Source organism: Oncorhynchus keta, chromosome 26 (assembly GCF_023373465.1).
Source record: "Oncorhynchus keta strain PuntledgeMale-10-30-2019 chromosome 26, Oket_V2, whole genome shotgun sequence".
In the NCBI taxonomy this organism is placed as follows: Eukaryota; Metazoa; Chordata; class Actinopteri; order Salmoniformes; family Salmonidae; genus Oncorhynchus; species Oncorhynchus keta.
In genome coordinates, this window is record NC_068446.1 from 39053484 (window position 1) to 39069625 (window position 16142).

The following is a 16142-nucleotide window of genomic DNA, read 5'->3' on the forward strand; positions in this document are numbered from 1 at the left end:
TATTTGGCTCCATCCATCTTCCCATCAATTTTAACCATCTTCCCTGTCCCTGCTGAAGAAAAGCAGGCCCAAACCATGATGCTGCCACCACCATGTTTGACAGTGGGGATGGTGTGTTCAGGGTGATGAGCTGTGTTACTTTTACGCCAAACATAACGTTTTGCATTGTTGCCAAAAAGTTCAATTTTGGTGTGTCTCCCAGGTGGCTTGTGGCAAACTTTAAACAACACTTTTTATGGATATCTTTAAGAAATGGCTTTCTTCTTGCCACTCTTCCATAAAGGCCAGATTTGTGCAATATATGACTGATTGTTGTCCTATGGACAGTGTCTCCCACCTCAGCTGTAGATCTCTGCAGTTCATGCAGAGTGATCATGGCCCTCTTGGCTGCATCTCTGATCAGTCTTCTCCTTGTATGAGCTGAAAGTTTAGAGGGACGGCCAGGTCTTGGTAGATTTGTAGTGGTCTGATACTCCTTCCATTTCAATATTATCGCTTGCACAGTGCTCCTTGGGATGTTTAAAGCTTGGGAAATATTTTTGTATCCAAATCCGGCTTTAAACTTCTTCACAACAGTATCTCGGACCTGCCTGGTGTGTTCCTTGTTCTTCATGATGCTCTCTGCGCTTTTAACGGACCTCTGAGACTATCACAGTGCAGGTGCATTTATACGGAGACTTGATTACACACAGGTGGATTGTATTTATCATCATTAGTCATTTAGGTCAACATTGGATCATTCAGAGATCCTCACTGAACTTCTGGAGAGAGTTTGCTGCACTGAAAGTAAAGGGGCTGAATAATTTTGCACGCCCAATTTTTCAGTTTTTGATTTGTTAAAAAAGTTTGAAATATCCAATAAATGTCGTTCCACTTCATGATTGTATCCCACTTGTTGTTGATTCTTCACCAAAAAAATACAGTTTTATATCTTTATGTTTGAAGCCTGAAATGTGGCAAAAGGTCGCAAAGTTCAAGGGGGCTGAATACTTTCGCAAGGCACTGTATGAGCAGAGTCTCATGGCGTCTGTGTTTTCATTACTCCCATTGTTATGAGCAGAGTCTCATGGCGTCTGTGTCTTCATTACTCCCATTGTTATGAGCAGAGTCTCATGGCGTCTGTGTCTTCATTACTCCCATTGTTATGAGCAGAGTCTCATGGCGTCTGTGTCTTCACTACTCCCATTGTTATGAGCAGAGTCTCATGACGTCTGTGTCTTCATTACTCCCATTTTATGAGCAGAGTCTCATGGCGTCTGTGTCTTCATTACTCCCATTGTTATGAGCAGAGTCTCATGGCGTCTGTGTCTTCATTACTCCCATTGTTATGAGCAGAGTCTCGTAGCGTCTGTGTATTTCTCTTGTTTTCATAGGAGATTTATTAACGGCAGGATGTTGTGAATGGGTTGAGTGGTGAAACGGAGAGATTTGTACATCCTGGGAGAAGAAGAAGAGAAGAGGAGGAGAGGAAGAGGAAGATGGAGGAAAGAAATTTACTAAGAGTACGAAACAACTGGGGGCAGGGGGGGTCAAATAAAAGGAGAAGAATCCAGAAGTTCAATAGAGGAGGTATCAACCAGAGAGGCGGTATCAGGAGGTATCAACCAGAGAGGCGGTATCAGGAGGTATCAACCAGAGAGGAGGTATCAGAAGCTATCAGGAGGTATCAGAAGTTATCAGGAGGTATCAGGAGTTATCATGAGGTATCAGGAGTTATCAGGAGATATCAGGAGGTATCAGGAGGTATCCACCAGAGAGGAGTTATCAGGAGGTATCAGGAGATATCAACCAGAGAGGAGGTATTGGGAGGTATCAAGAGGTATCAACCAGAGAGGAGGTATCAGGAGGTATCAACCAGAGAGGAGGTATCAGGAGGTATCAGGAGGTATCCACCAGAGAGGAGGTATCAGGAGGTATCAACCAGAGAGGAGAGGTATCAGGAGGTATCCACCAGAGAGGAGTTATCAGGAGGTATCAGGAGATATCAACCAGAGAGGAGGTATTGGGAGGTATCAGGAGGTATCAACCAGAGAGGAGGTATCAGGAGGTATCAACCAGAGAGGAGGTATCAGGAGGTATCAACCAGAGAGGAGGTATCAGGAGGTATCAACCAGAGAGAGGTATTGGGAGTTATCAGGAGGTATCAACCAGAGAGGAGGTATTGGGAGGTATCAGGAGGTATCAACCAGAGAGGAGGTATTGGGAGGTATCAGGAGATATCAACCAGAGAGGAGGTATCAGGAGATATCAGCCAAAGAGGAGGTATCAGGAGGTATCAGCCAGAGAGGAGATATCAGGAGGTATCAACCAGAGAGGAGGTATCAGGAGGTATCAACCAGAGAGGAGGTATCAGGAGGTATCAACCCGAGAGGAGGTATCAGGAGGTATCAACCAGAGAGGAGGTATCAGGAGGTATCAACCAGAGAGGAGGTATCAGGAGGTATCAACCAGAGAGGAGGTATCAGGAGGTATCAACCCGAGAGGAGGTATCAGGAGGTATCAACCAGAGAGGAGGTATCAGGAGGTATCAGCCAGAGAGGAGGTATCAGGAGGTATCAACCAGAGAGGAGGTATCAGGAGGTATCAACCCGAGAGGAGGTATCAGGAGGTATCAACCAGAGAGGAGGTATCAGGAGGTATCAGGAGTTATCAGGAGATATCAACCAAAGAGGAGTTATCAGGAGTTATCAGGAGGTATCAACCAGAGAGGAGGTATCAGGAGGTATCAACCAGAGAAGAGGAATCAGGAGGTATCAACCAGAGAGGAGGTATCAGGAGGTATCAACCAGAGAGGAGGTATCAGGAGGTATCAAGCAGAGAGGAGGTATCAGGAGGTATCAACCAGAGAAGAGGAATCAGGAGGTATCAACCAGAGAGGAGGTATCAGGAGGTATCAGGAGTTATCAGGAGGTATCAACCAGAGAAGAGGAATCAGGAGGTATCAACCAGAGAAGAGGAATCAGGAGGTATCAACCAGAGAGGAGGTATCAGGAGGTATCAACCAGAGAAGAGGTATCAGGAGGTATCAGGAGGTATCAGGAGATATCAACCAAAGAGGAGTTATCAGGAGGTATCAGGAGGTATCAACCAGAGAGGAGTTATCAGGAGGTATCAGGAGGTATCAACCAGAGAGGAGGTACGCTGAATGACGGCCATTTTGGGCGGGGCACATGCACTAGAGAGAACAAGAGAGAGAGAGAGCGAGAGATGGGGAGAGAGAGAGAGAGAGAGAACAAACTTTGAGGGAAATAATAATAATAATATAATATATGCCATTTAGCAGACGCTTTTATCCAAAGCGACTTACAGTCATGTGTGCATACATTCTACATATGGGTGGTCCCGGGAATCGAACCCACTACCCTGGCGTTACAAGCGCCATGCTCTACCAACTGAGCTACAGAAGGACCAAAGAGCGAGTTCTAGATTGTGTCTAGATACATAACGAAATTGCACAAATGTTGCCCTAATCTGTTCCGAAACAAATCTCAAAGGCTGACAATACTGCCGACCGCACTGTTTTCTGAGGAGAGTCTCTCAAGCAGAATTTAACATTTCATTGGAAGTAAAACCATGAATACAGTGTATTCAGTGTCAGGGGGAACAAGATCATGCATATCATATTAGGAGTGCTGTTGTAGGCTCATTTTTGTCTTTTGGATCCCAATGGATAAGATTATATGGACAGGTGGGTGGCTGATCCTAGATCAGCACTCTTATTCTGACATTTACGGTACCAGAGGTCAGGGATAGAAACAAGGCTTAGGGTTCCATCCTCTCTGTGTCCTCTTATTCATCCTCTCTGTGTCCTCTTAATCATCCTCTCTGTGTCTTGTTAGTCATGGTCACTGTATCTTGTTAGTCATTGTCTCTGTGTCTTGTTAGTCATTGTCACTGTGTCTTGTTAGTCATTGTCTCTGTATCTTGTTAGTCATTGTCACTGTGTCTTGTTAGTCATTGTCACTGTGTCTTGTTAGTCATTGTCACTGTATCTTGTTAGTCATTGTCACTGTGTCTTGTTAGTCATTGTCACTGTGTCTTGTTAGTCATTGTCACTGTGTCTTGTTAGTCATTGTCACTGTGTCTTGTTAGTCATTGTCACTGTATCTTGTTAGTCATTGTCACTGTATCTTGTTAGTCATTGTCACTGTGTCTTGTTAGTCATTGTCTCTGTATCTTGTTAGTCATTGTCTCTGTATCTTGTTAGTCATTGTCACTGTGTCTTGTTAGTCATTGTCACTGTGTCTTGTTGGTCATTGTCACTGTATCTTGTTAGTCATTGTCACTGTATCTTGTTAGTCATTGTCTCTGTATCTTGTTAGTCATTGTCACTGTGTCTTGTTAGTCATTGTCACTGTATTTTGTTAGTCATTGTCACTGTGTCTTGTTAGTCATTGTCTCTGTATCTTGTTAGTCATTGTCACTGTGTCTTGTTAGTCATTGTCTCTGTATCTTGTTAGTCATTGTCACTGTATCTTGTTAGTCATTGTCTCTGTATCTTGTTAGTCATTGTCTCTGTATCTTGTTAGTCATTGTCACTGTGTCTTGTTAGTCATTGTCTCTGTATCTTGTTAGTCATTGTCACTGTATCTTGTTAGTCATTGTCACTGTATCTTGTTAGTCATTGTCTCTGTATCTTGTTAGTCATTGTCACTGTGTCTTGTTAGTCATTGTCACTGTATTTTGTTAGTCATTGTCACTGTGTCTTGTTAGTCATTGTCTCTGTATCTTGTTAGTCATTGTCACTGTGTCTTGTTAGTCATTGTCTCTGTATCTTGTTAGTCATTGTCACTGTATCTTGTTAGTCATTGTCACTGTATCTTGTTAGTCATTGTCACTGTATCTTGTTAGTCATTGTCACTGTGTCTTGTTAGTCATTGTCTCTGTATCTTGTTAGTCATTGTCACTGTATCTTGTTAGTCATTGTCACTGTATCTTGTTAGTCATTGTCTCTGTATCTTGTTAGTCATTGTCTCTGTGTCTTGTTAGTCATTGTCACTGTGTCTTGTTAGTCATTGTCTCTGTATCTTGTTAGTCATTGTCACTGTGTCTTGTTAGTCATTGTCTCTGTATCTTGTTAGTCATTGTCACTGTATCTTGTTAGTCATTGTCTCTGTATCTTGTTAGTCATTGTCTCTGTATCTTGTTAGTCATTGTCACTGTGTCTTGTTAGTCATTGTCTCTGTATCTTGTTAGTCATTGTCACTGTGTCTTGTTAGTCATTGTCACTGTGTCTTGTTAGTCATTGTCACTGTGTCTTGTTAGTCATTGTCACTGTGTCTTGTTAGTCATTGTCACTGTGTCTTGTTAGTCATTGTCACTGTGTCTTGTTAGTCATTGTCTCTGTATCTTGTTAGTCATTGTCACTGTGTCTTGTTAGTCATTGTCACTGTATCTGGTTAGTCATTGTCTCTGTATCTTGTTAGTCATTGTCTCTGTGTCTTGTTAGTCATTGTCACTGTATCTTGTTGGTCATTGTCTCTGTATCTTGTTAGTCATTGTCACTGTGTCTTGTTAGTCATTGTCTCTGTATCTTGTTAGTCATTGTCACTGTGTCTTGTTAGTCATTGTCTCTGTATCTTGTTAGTCATTGTCACTGTGTCTTGTTAGTCATTGTCTCTGTATCTTGTTAGTCATTGTCACTGTATCTTGTTAGTCATTGTCTCTGTATCTTGTTGAGTGTGTGCTTCTTTAAAAAGGAGCATTTTACCCAGCATGCTTTGTCATGAAAAATACTCACAAATGAACAATGGTTAAAGTAAGGTGTCTCATGTAGACCAGGCAGACGTGGGTAGGTGCCATTCTGGTGTCAGATTCGGTCATTTGCTACTGCTATAGATACCATTTATGAGATGATACTCAGAACAAGCCAAGGAAATCATGCATGTATTTGTGAGCAGACAATATTTCAAAAACTTTGTTTGATATCAATGACTGTATATAAATCCACATATAAAGCCACACATTTACAACTGCACATACTTCTGTTCTTAACATATTATATTGTTTTGATCATTGATTTAAAGCTCTTGTCCTCTAAAACTAGTATCTAGCTTGATAAAGAGATTAGAACAGAACAATGACAGAGTATTCTTAGAATGGAAAAATGACCGTGAGTATTCTCAGAAGTATTCTTTGAATATAAACATTACAGAGTATTCTTAGAACAGAAAAATGACAATGAGTATTATTAGAAAATACAAATTACAGAGTATTCTTAGAACAGAAAAATGACAATGAGTATTCTTAGAAAATACAAATTACAGAGTATTCTTAGAACAGAAAAATTACAATGAGTATTCTTAGAAAATACAAATTACAGAGTATTCTTAGAACAGAAAAATGACAATGAGTATTCTTAGAAAATACAAAAATTACAGAGTATTCTTAGAACAGAAAAATTATAATGAGTATTCTTAGAAAATACAAATTACAGAGTATTCTTAGAACAGAAAAATGACAATGAGTATTCTTAGAAAATAAAAATGACAGAGTATTCTTAGAACAGAAAAATTACAATGAGTATTCTTAGAAAATACAAATTACAGAGTATTCTTAGAACAGAATAATTACTATGAGTAATCTTAGAATATACAAATTACAGAGTATTCTTATAACAGAAAAAGGACAATGAGTATTCTTAGAATATACAAATTACAGAGTATTCTTAGAACAGAAAAAGGACAAAGAGTATTCTTAGAATATACAAATTACAGAGTATTCTTAGAACAGAAAAAGGACAATGAGTATTCTTAGAATATACAAATTACAGAGTATTCTTATAACAGAAAAAGGACAATGAGTATTCTTAGAATATACAAATTGCAGAGTATTCTTAGAACAGAAAAAGGACAATGAGTATTCTTAGAATATACAAATTACAGAGTATTCTTAGAACAGAAAAAGGACAATGAGTATTCTCTTTGTATCTTCCTGTTCCATTTGCGAAGTATCCCATTGATAATTCAATGTGAGAGGAGAAAATAGTTTTTTCTTTGTTCCAAGAGACATGTTAGCACACATTCAATATCTTTCGCAGCTGATTTTTAATCCTTATTTTGCTCTTGAATTGTCAGTGTTCTTGAAGCTCTAAGATTTACTTTGAGAAATTGTAGGTTAAAGTTGACAATAGTTGTACTGGTAATGATTGTCTTAGTTGAGGTGAACATTTTCAACTCCAACATGTAAAGATAAGTAAGGGAGTGTGTGTGTGTGTGTGTGTGTGTGTGTGTGTGTGTGTGTGTGTGTGTGTGTGTGTGTGTGTGTGTGTGTGTGTGTGTGTGTGTGTGTGTGTGTGTGTGTGTGTGTGTGTGTGTGTGAATAGTGTATTTGAAGGGTGTGTGAAAAGTAGAGATGGAAGAATAGTTGGGTGAGAGATGGATTTGAAGGGTGAGAAAAGTTGGGTGAGAGATGGAGAGAGACAGTTGGGTGAGAGATGGAGAGAGACAGTGGGTGAGAGAGAGAGAGACAGTTGGGTTAGAGACGGAGATGGAGAGAGAAAGTTGGGTGGAGAGATGGAGAGAGACAGTTGGGTGAGAGATGGAGAGAGACAGTTGTTTGGGAGAGATAGAGAGAGACAGTTAGGTGAGAGATGGAGAGAGACAGTTGGGTGAGAGATGGAGAGAGACAGTTGGGTGAGAGATGGAGAGAGACAGTTGGGTGAGAGATGGAGAGAGAACGTTGGGTGAGAGATGGAGAGAGAAAGTTGGGTGAGAGACGGAGAGAGACAGTTGGGTGAGAGATGGAGAGAGACAGTTGGGTGAGAGATGGAGAGAGACAGTTGGGTGAGAGATGGAGAGAGACAGTTGGGTGAGAGATGGAGAGAGACAGTTGGGTGAGAGACGGAGAGAGACAGTTGGGTGAGAGATGGAGAGAGACAGTTGGGTGAGAGATGGAGAGAGACAGTTGGGTGATGAGAGATGGGTGAGAGACGACAGTTGGGTGAGAGATAGAGAGACAGTTGGGTGAGAGATGGAGAGAGACAGTTGGGTGAGAGATGGAGAGAGACAGTTGGGTGAGAGATGGAGAGATGGAGAGGAGAGAGACAGTTGGTTGAGAGATGGAGAGAGACAATTGGGTGAGAGATGGAGAGAGACAGTTGGGTGAGATATGGAGAGAGACAGTTGGGTGAGAGACGGAGAGAGACAGTTGGGTTAGAGACGGAGAGAGACAGTTGGGTGAGAGACGGAGAGAGACAGTTGGGTGAGAGATGGAGAGAGACAGTTGGGTGAGAGATGGAGAGAGACAGTTGGGTGAGAGACGGAGAGAGACAGTTGGGTTAGAGACGGAGAGAGACAGTTGGGTGAGAGATGGAGAGAGACAGTTGGGTGAGAGACGGAGAGAGACAGTTGGGTTAGAGACGGAGAGAGACAGTTGGGTGAGATGGAGAGAGACAGTTGGAGAGAGAGAGACAGTTGGGTTAGAGACGGAGAGAGACAGTTGGGTTAGAGACGGAGAGAGACAGTTGGGTTAGAGACGGAGAGAGACAGTTGGGTGAGAGATGGAGAGAGACAGTTGGGTGAGAGACGGAGAGAGACAGTTGGGTTAGAGACGAGAGACAGTTGGGTGAGAGATGGAGAGAGACAGTTGGGTTAGAGACGGAGAGAGACAGTTGGGTGAGAGATGGAGAGAGACAGTTGGGTGAGAGACGGAGAGAGACAGTTGGGTGAGAGACGGATAGAGACAGTAAATAGAATATGTTATTCTAAGTACCTTCCCACTGGACACAGACGTCAATTCAACATCTAGTTTGGATTTACATTTGGTAACGTGAATTCAATGTAAAATTATTACAAATTCAACATGTCATTTGATTTAGGTGAAAAAATAATACAACATTCCCTTACATTGAGGACTTTTTGCAAATCCAATCAGTTTTCCACGTTGATTCAGCGTCATCAAATTACATTTTTCTGATTGAAATGATGTGGAAACAATGTTGTTTCAACCAGTCTTTTCCCCAGTGGGTAAAAACATGGCATTGAGGGGATGAAATTAAATGTATCATTCTTTGCATTACAGGAGAAGTGCTTGTGTGTGTGTGTGTGTGTGTGTGTGTGTGTGTGTGTGTGTGTGTGTGTGTGTGTGTGTGTGTGTGTGTGTGTGTGTGTGTGTGTGTGTGTGTGTGTGTGTGTGTGTGTGTGTGTGTGTGTGTGTATGTGAGAGAGAAAGAGATATGTGTAGAGGATTTGTATGAATATATTGATTGAAAAAGATTTTATGTCCCCCTAAGAAATGTAATACATTTTAGCATTATATAGTTAGACTCTTTTGCTTGCAAAATCATGTAGCCTATAAGTAGGACCTTGTGTGGCCTACTGATTTGATTTAATCAGATATTATCACGGTACTGTAATTTCTCTAAATATCAGAAAGCCGTTAATTACTTATCAAAATGTCTTATGTTCTCTGTCCTAAAAGTAAGACATTAGTAAATCTCTTGTTAGTTTTGTTAGGGAGTGTTTGATGAAGTTAGAACTGAAATTCTTCATACAAACATGGTAAGACTGTGCATGGGCTCTGTAAAGTAATTGCTGTTCTTCTCAGTGTGAACACGCTCTACTCGTTTGTGAAGGAGCAGGCGGTTTGATGGTATATTTGAAAACGGTGGTACTGTGACAGAATCATACATGTGTCAAGAAAACGGGTAATTTGTTCTTTACTCTTACACAGATATTATATGTGTATTACAAATGTTGTCAAAGATAAGAGCAATTAGGTTGCCTTAATATGGCATTTTCAGTGTGGAATTGTGACCAGGTTAGAATTGATCCGATTTTTTTAAATGCAAGGTCTGTAAATTCACGTTGTATTTTGTTGCACATGCAGCATGGGCCAGCAGGGAAGAGCTTGAAAAATGTATGCACAGCTGTATGCATATTTGTACATACCTTGTATGTGGAGAAAAATGTCCCTAAACATCATGAACAATTCCTTTAATATTGAGGAGGACATAATATTGGAGCGCTATGAGCAGCCGAGCTGGGGGCTGTTAGATGAGAGTCGCTGTCCACCGAACGGTGGTGCTGAACTATTGCGCTCTCTTGTATGACTTCAAGGGGCCATTTTAAACACTTACACATCAAATAATTTATCGATTGGTATATTTTTATTACAAATGTCAAATGTGAACTGTTAAATACAAAACAGAGATAAACATACACATGGTGATTGTTTGAAATGGGAGGAAATGTATATGCACTGGACAAAAGGGAGGGGAAAGTGTAGCAGCCCACATGATACTAGTGGAGTAACTGTGTGTTTCAGGGGAAATGTATGCAACACCCAGGTGTTTCAGAATATTGTCAAGATGAGAGTCCATATATTTTCTATCATTCTGAATGAGTTGTATGTCCCATTCCAACTGCACATGACGCTGAAATGTGTTTAAGTCAAGCAGGATGCATTTGACTTGAAAGAAAAAAATTGAAGAAAAAGCAGAATTTTACATCATTACAAATAGCACTGAAAATACACACTACTTGGCCTAACTAGAAGACAGGACAGTTAAAACATATTACAGGACATTTATTTATTGAAGACATTGAAGAGCTAGAGGGACTGTCTGACAGCAGAGTAGTGTTTCGTAGCCGGTTCATACAGCCAGTTATACAGATAATGCAGGATATACAGACGGCCTTTGAACTCCCAAAAATTATTGTGTGTGTGGTGTGAGAGAGATAAAATGGTGTGTTTGTCTGTTTCAAGAGTGTGTGTGTCAGTATACAGTATGTAAGAGGGGTGTCTGGAAGGGTGTGTGTGTGTGTGTGTGTGTGTGTGTGAGAGAGAGAGATAAAATAGTGTGTTTGTCTGTTTCAAGAGTGTGTGTGTCAGTATACAGTATGTAAGAGGGGTGTCTGGAAGGGTGTGTGTGTGTGTGTGTGTTTGCACGTGTGTGTGAGAGAGAGAGATAAAATAGTGTATTTGTCTGTTTCAAGAGTGTGTGTGTCAGTATACAGTATGTAAGAGGGGTGTCTGGAAAGGTGTGTGTGTGTGTGTGAGAGATAAAATAGTGTATTTGTCTGTTTCAAGAGTGTGTGTGTCAGTATACAGTATGTACGAGGGGTGTCTGGAAGGGTGTGTGTGTGTGTGTGTGTGTTTGCACGTGTGTGTGTGAGAGAGAGAGATAAAATAGTGTATTTGTCTGTTTCAAGAGTGTGTGTGTCAGTATACAGTATGCAAGAGGGGTGTCTGGAAGGGTGTGTGTGTGTTTGCACGTGTGTGTGTGTGAGAGAGAGAGAGATAAAATAGTGTATTTGTCTGTTTCAAGAGTGTGTGTGTCAGTATACAGTATGCAAGAGGGGTGTCTGGAAGGGTGTGTGTTTGCACGTGTGTGTGTGTGAGAGAGAGAGAGATAAAATAGTGTATTTGTCTGTTTCAAGAGTGTGTGTGTCAGTATACAGTATGCAAGAGGGGTGTCTGGAAGGGTGTGTGTGTGTTTGCACGTGTGTGTGTGTGAGAGAGAGAGAGATAAAATAGTGTATTTGTCTGTTTCAAGAGTGTGTGTGTCAGTATACAGTATGCAAGAGGGGTGTCTGGAAGGGTGTGTGTGTGTTTGCACGTGTGTGTGTGTGAGAGAGAGAGAGATAAAATAGTGTATTTGTCTGTTTCAAGAGTGTGTGTGTCAGTATACAGTATGTAAAAGGGGTGTCTGGAAGGGTGTGTGTGTGTGTTTGCACGTGTGTGTGTGTGTGTGTGTGAGAGAGAGAGATAAAATAGTGTATTTGTCTGTTTCAAGAGTGTGTGTGTCAGTATACAGTATGTAAGAGGGGTGTCTGGAAGCGTGTGTGTGTGCGGATTAGACCACTAGAATATACAGACGTCCTTTGAACTCCTAACGCTGAAATGTGTTTTATATTTTCCATCAAATGGGCTGTTGCAATGTCAATAAATGCCTTATTTTTAATGTTACCAGGGACACTATTTCTGTTGATGTATAATCGGTGTGTGTCTGCGAATAGGTCTTTATGAATACATACCTGTCTAGAATTCATCATGTGATGTTCCATTAACAAAAATGCATATGCAAACACACACACATATATATATATTTATATATATATATATATATATATATATATATATATTTGTGTGTGTATATTCTCTAAAAGAGAAAATGTTGTTGCGTGGTATGGAATTGTTGCTCAATAAACTGCTGGGTGTTTGAGTAGCTGACACGGTCGTGTAGAATATTTACTTACAATTCTTTTGTTTATTGTGCATTGTCATATTTGAAACCATGGCAGAAAAATCATAATGACAGATTGAGGAAGTTGTTGTGAGTAGTTATATAACTACTTCTTCATTGAAGACGAGGTGTTGGATATTTTCAGCATTGATGTGATTGTTCTGAAATCATTGTGAAATATCTGTGAACGGGATGATGAATTGTTGTTTTCACCTCTTATTTTTCGGCCTTTAAAAAAAAAAGCTGTATTTTTGGCTGGGGTGTCATTGTGTATTGCTAATGTTATGGGCTGACGCATAATCACTGTTTTTCAGATGTTCGTGGTGGGGGCTCAGAGCAGTGTGAATAACTACTACTGACTCACAAAAACAGATGGACGTGACATAGGAAGAGTGCTGAATGTATTTCTATCCTAATTTACAATTACATGTGGAATTGTTGTATTCATTTGATGGGTATAGACTGTAAGTCATGTCCCTTTGATGCACGCTCATAAGATCTCAAATGCTGAAATATATTTTCATTGGTTATAAATGTTTTTGCCCCGTTTTTTGTTTTGTTGCTGTCTTTAATTTATAGATGAATTCTGCTGGACCTTTATAAAATGGCACTATAGTTGGTAAAGTTAAGTCATAAGCTATCTAAGCAGGATGGTAAATATAATAGGCTACCTCTTAATGAATAACCCCTGTTTGAGTAATATCCTATCACCTGAAGAGATATATTTATTTAAGAATATTCTGTAAATTTGCTACTATGCCAAATAGGCTACGTTACAAAAGTGAGATAAACGTCTGAAACGCCAGTTCATCCAAGCCATAACGTAGGCGCATATCATGTATATATCGAATGATCTTCACTTCTGTCAAAGAATGCAAATGGTTGAATGATGACTTGTCAAAAGTCCATCGTTTTTTCCTACTGAGCACATTTTGCTGAGCACATTGCATTGGTAAAATGCTCTAAGGCATTTGTGGTTTGTTCATATTTCATGTTTAGTTTACATGTCGGTGCAGGCATACAGCTAATAGACTATGGCGACAGCGGGGTGTCTTCAAGGCAAGAATATCCCAGGATACACTGTTGTGGGACGCTCTGTCTGGATTGCAGGCTGACGCACTGTACATCAAAATGCCCAACAACAAGTCTAAATTTTTCCACAGTCGTGACATCGCGCAAAGGAGACGCATATTCTCTCAATAATCATGTTCGAGATGTCATTGTGGCTCACAAATGTACAGTGCAACGAAATAAAATGTTAGAAATTCACTGACTGTCTCTCTGTTTATGTAATCACACATCTCCCCCTCCTCTTCCGTGTTTAGAAATTTTACTCAGAGACAGAAGAGGAAGCGAGACATCTCACTCTCTCATTTTCTCTGGTTCATATTCAACTGAGCAGACCAGACACAGCTGCTAATGCATTGGTGCTAATGAGAGACCCCTTAAGCAGACCGGAACGTAGATATTTTTTTGTCACAGTCGTGGGAGTGGGACATCTTTATTCATCCACCATCTTTGATTTACTGTGGCGAGACAGTAGTCTCGCGAAACATGGGAATAGAATGAAATCGGCCAGATGGGGTTTGTAGTTTTTATGGGGGGTTCTTGCTCACGCGCACCTCTAGCTCTCATAAAATGTAAGCAAAAAAAACACGCGTGTGCTTATAATATTTAACTATGAAATGTCAAATAAAATACAATTGTATTCGTCACATGCTTCGTAAACAATATGTTTAGACTAATAGTAAAATGCTTACTTACACATACCCTATCACATGTTGTAATTATCAATATAATGGTACCAGGGTGCTTAAAATAGGCGAATGAGTCATGTCCAGAAGGGTGCGCGCTGATACCAATGATAGACATTTCTTTATCGAATGGCGTCTTTCCAAAAGCTCTCTGGGAGGCTGGTGGATAGATTATTGTTCGACCAATCGGAGCATCCTTCCATTCATAAAGTGGTGTGGACAGTTGTTTTTTTGAACGCGTGGATTTGGAGGGTTTCATAACCCTGACAAACTGAAAAACCTGTTCGATGAGAGCCAATAAAAGGCTCGGAAAAGAAGTTGCCGTAATGTGCGCCCAATCGCTCCTCACTTAGGACCTACATGTGACCCCCCCTCCTTCATACACAAAATTGAATGAATGGAAATAGACTCTTCGTGATTGACATGTAGATCCACCAAAGTGTGGGCCGCTTCTATTGGTAGACAGCTGTTGTAGCCAATCAGGAGTGGAGGTGGGTTGGCAGGCAGCCGTAGAGTAGGTGGTGGGCGTGTGCTTAAATCTGGATAGACGAGTGTTGGGGGAGTTGTGGGAGTGTGACGCTACAACCACCTTATAAAGGGACTCACCGTGTGTCTTGAAATTAGAGCACGTTGCCTAAATTTGAGGTCTCCACACAGTCACTGAAAAGCAGCTGTCATGCATTCGTTGAAGTTGGACCACATGCTTCATATGACCGAGACGCCGCTCTTCTGGGTCGGGACATTCACCGTGGCATCACTGTCTTTATGGGTGCTCCACCGACTCCTTCAGGGTTTTCGGATTTGGGTCTTGGGAAATGGACAGTTGCTCTCTCCGAAATTGGGCAAATGGTGAGTTGGTCACGAATTCCTTACGAAAAAATCCAAGTCACGAATGCTGTTCAGTAAGCCCTGAACTCGACAATAAAATGTCAACATTGGGATATTTCAGGGAAACTTTGCAATTCCCCCAAAAAACTGTATTCTCATAATTTTTACGTATCAGCGACATTAGAAAGTTGAGTTGTGTAACAGGGTTATCGAGTAAACGCACTAACTGGTTAACAAGATCATGCTTATTGGCTAAATGTGTGTGCGCAACACCAGCACTTCAGCACCTCTGACTGATGTTCCAGAACCCAAACCAGCGTTGTTTTTCGCCCTCCTTTAGAATCGACAAAGATGTCCAGTACAGATGAACCACAAACCAATTTGCGCAGGTTGTGCACTCATTCAGAGATCTGTCATGTGTTGTGGGTCAGCATTCATCCAGCGGCACACTGGGCAACAATTGCCCATCCACTTGCTGTAGGAATAACCTGCCCAATTCTGTAAATATAGATTCCTAATGTTGACATCGTTAGGTTATTCAACAGTTTTATATATTTGGTCATGCGTACAGTGTTACCATGTTTTTTTGTTGACGCAATGGGTTATCAAATGTATTGATCTTTGATTATTAGTTTCTTTGCCTCTGACTGTATTTGGTCTAATTCGTATCCAGACAGTTTTCTTGTTTCAATTATTTTTTTTGTGTGCGTGTTTAAAACTAGGGCTTTCTGTCGCCGTTTTGGTAATCTAGAAGTTTGTCTTCGCTGTGTAGACATTTTAAGAATCGTGTCTTTGCATAATGCGGAGACTAGTCTCGTTGGCATAGCTTTGGCCTAGCTTGACCCAGTTATCCAGTCTCCTCTTTCGAGAATACTACTGCGTCTGGAGGAGAAGCGCGTTTTCGTCTTGCTGCGCAATTGGCCCAGCGCGCACTCCATAGCATTCGGATAGGTTTTATCTTAGACGTTCACATATGCAAAGCGGCCACATCTTTCTCTGCATCATGACGCACGTTTGTCAAAAAAAAAGCTCTGGGTTTGGAATTATATTTTAATTTCATACAAAATTAATGCCATGTGCGTTTAAGGAATCGGACACGTGTCACGTTGATATAATGGACATAGTTTGATCTACTCTCGGTTTCTATGCCTCAGGGTTCGGGTTTGTCTGCGCTCCAGCTCTGTAATCGGTTATTGCCTTGTCATAGATTCAGAAAATCATTCTCATGTTGCGTGGACGTTCGTATGTAACCATTTATAATAGGTATGTAGTAAATCTCCACATTTATTGTTACACATTGAGGTTTGGCAGGCGGCCACTAGCCTACCTCACTGTACAACAGGTGACATTAATATGATTGATAATTAATTTAA

The 16142-nt window shown here is 40.8% G+C and overlaps 1 protein-coding gene across 12 annotated transcripts in view; it reads left to right on the plus strand.

The window, feature by feature from the left end:
- The window catches only part of LOC118358791 (very-long-chain 3-oxoacyl-CoA reductase-A-like), a 74173-nt gene that overhangs the window by 36859 nt on the left and 21172 nt on the right, over window positions 1-16142 (plus strand). For 3 of the 12 annotated variants that reach the window (XR_008080575.1, XR_008080583.1, XR_008080585.1), the window contains exon 1: window positions 14641-14790. The exons of 7 other annotated variants lie outside the window; for them this stretch is intronic. Coding sequence is in view for 1 of the 5 variants with exons in the window: in XM_052480773.1 (XP_052336733.1) it covers window positions 14618-14790 (173 nt within the window). In the remaining 4 variants the exon portion in view is untranslated. Of the gene's footprint in view, window positions 1-14495; window positions 14791-16142 lie in introns of those variants that run through there. 2 more of the 12 variants (XM_052480773.1, XR_008080577.1) reach the window with 2 other exon arrangements.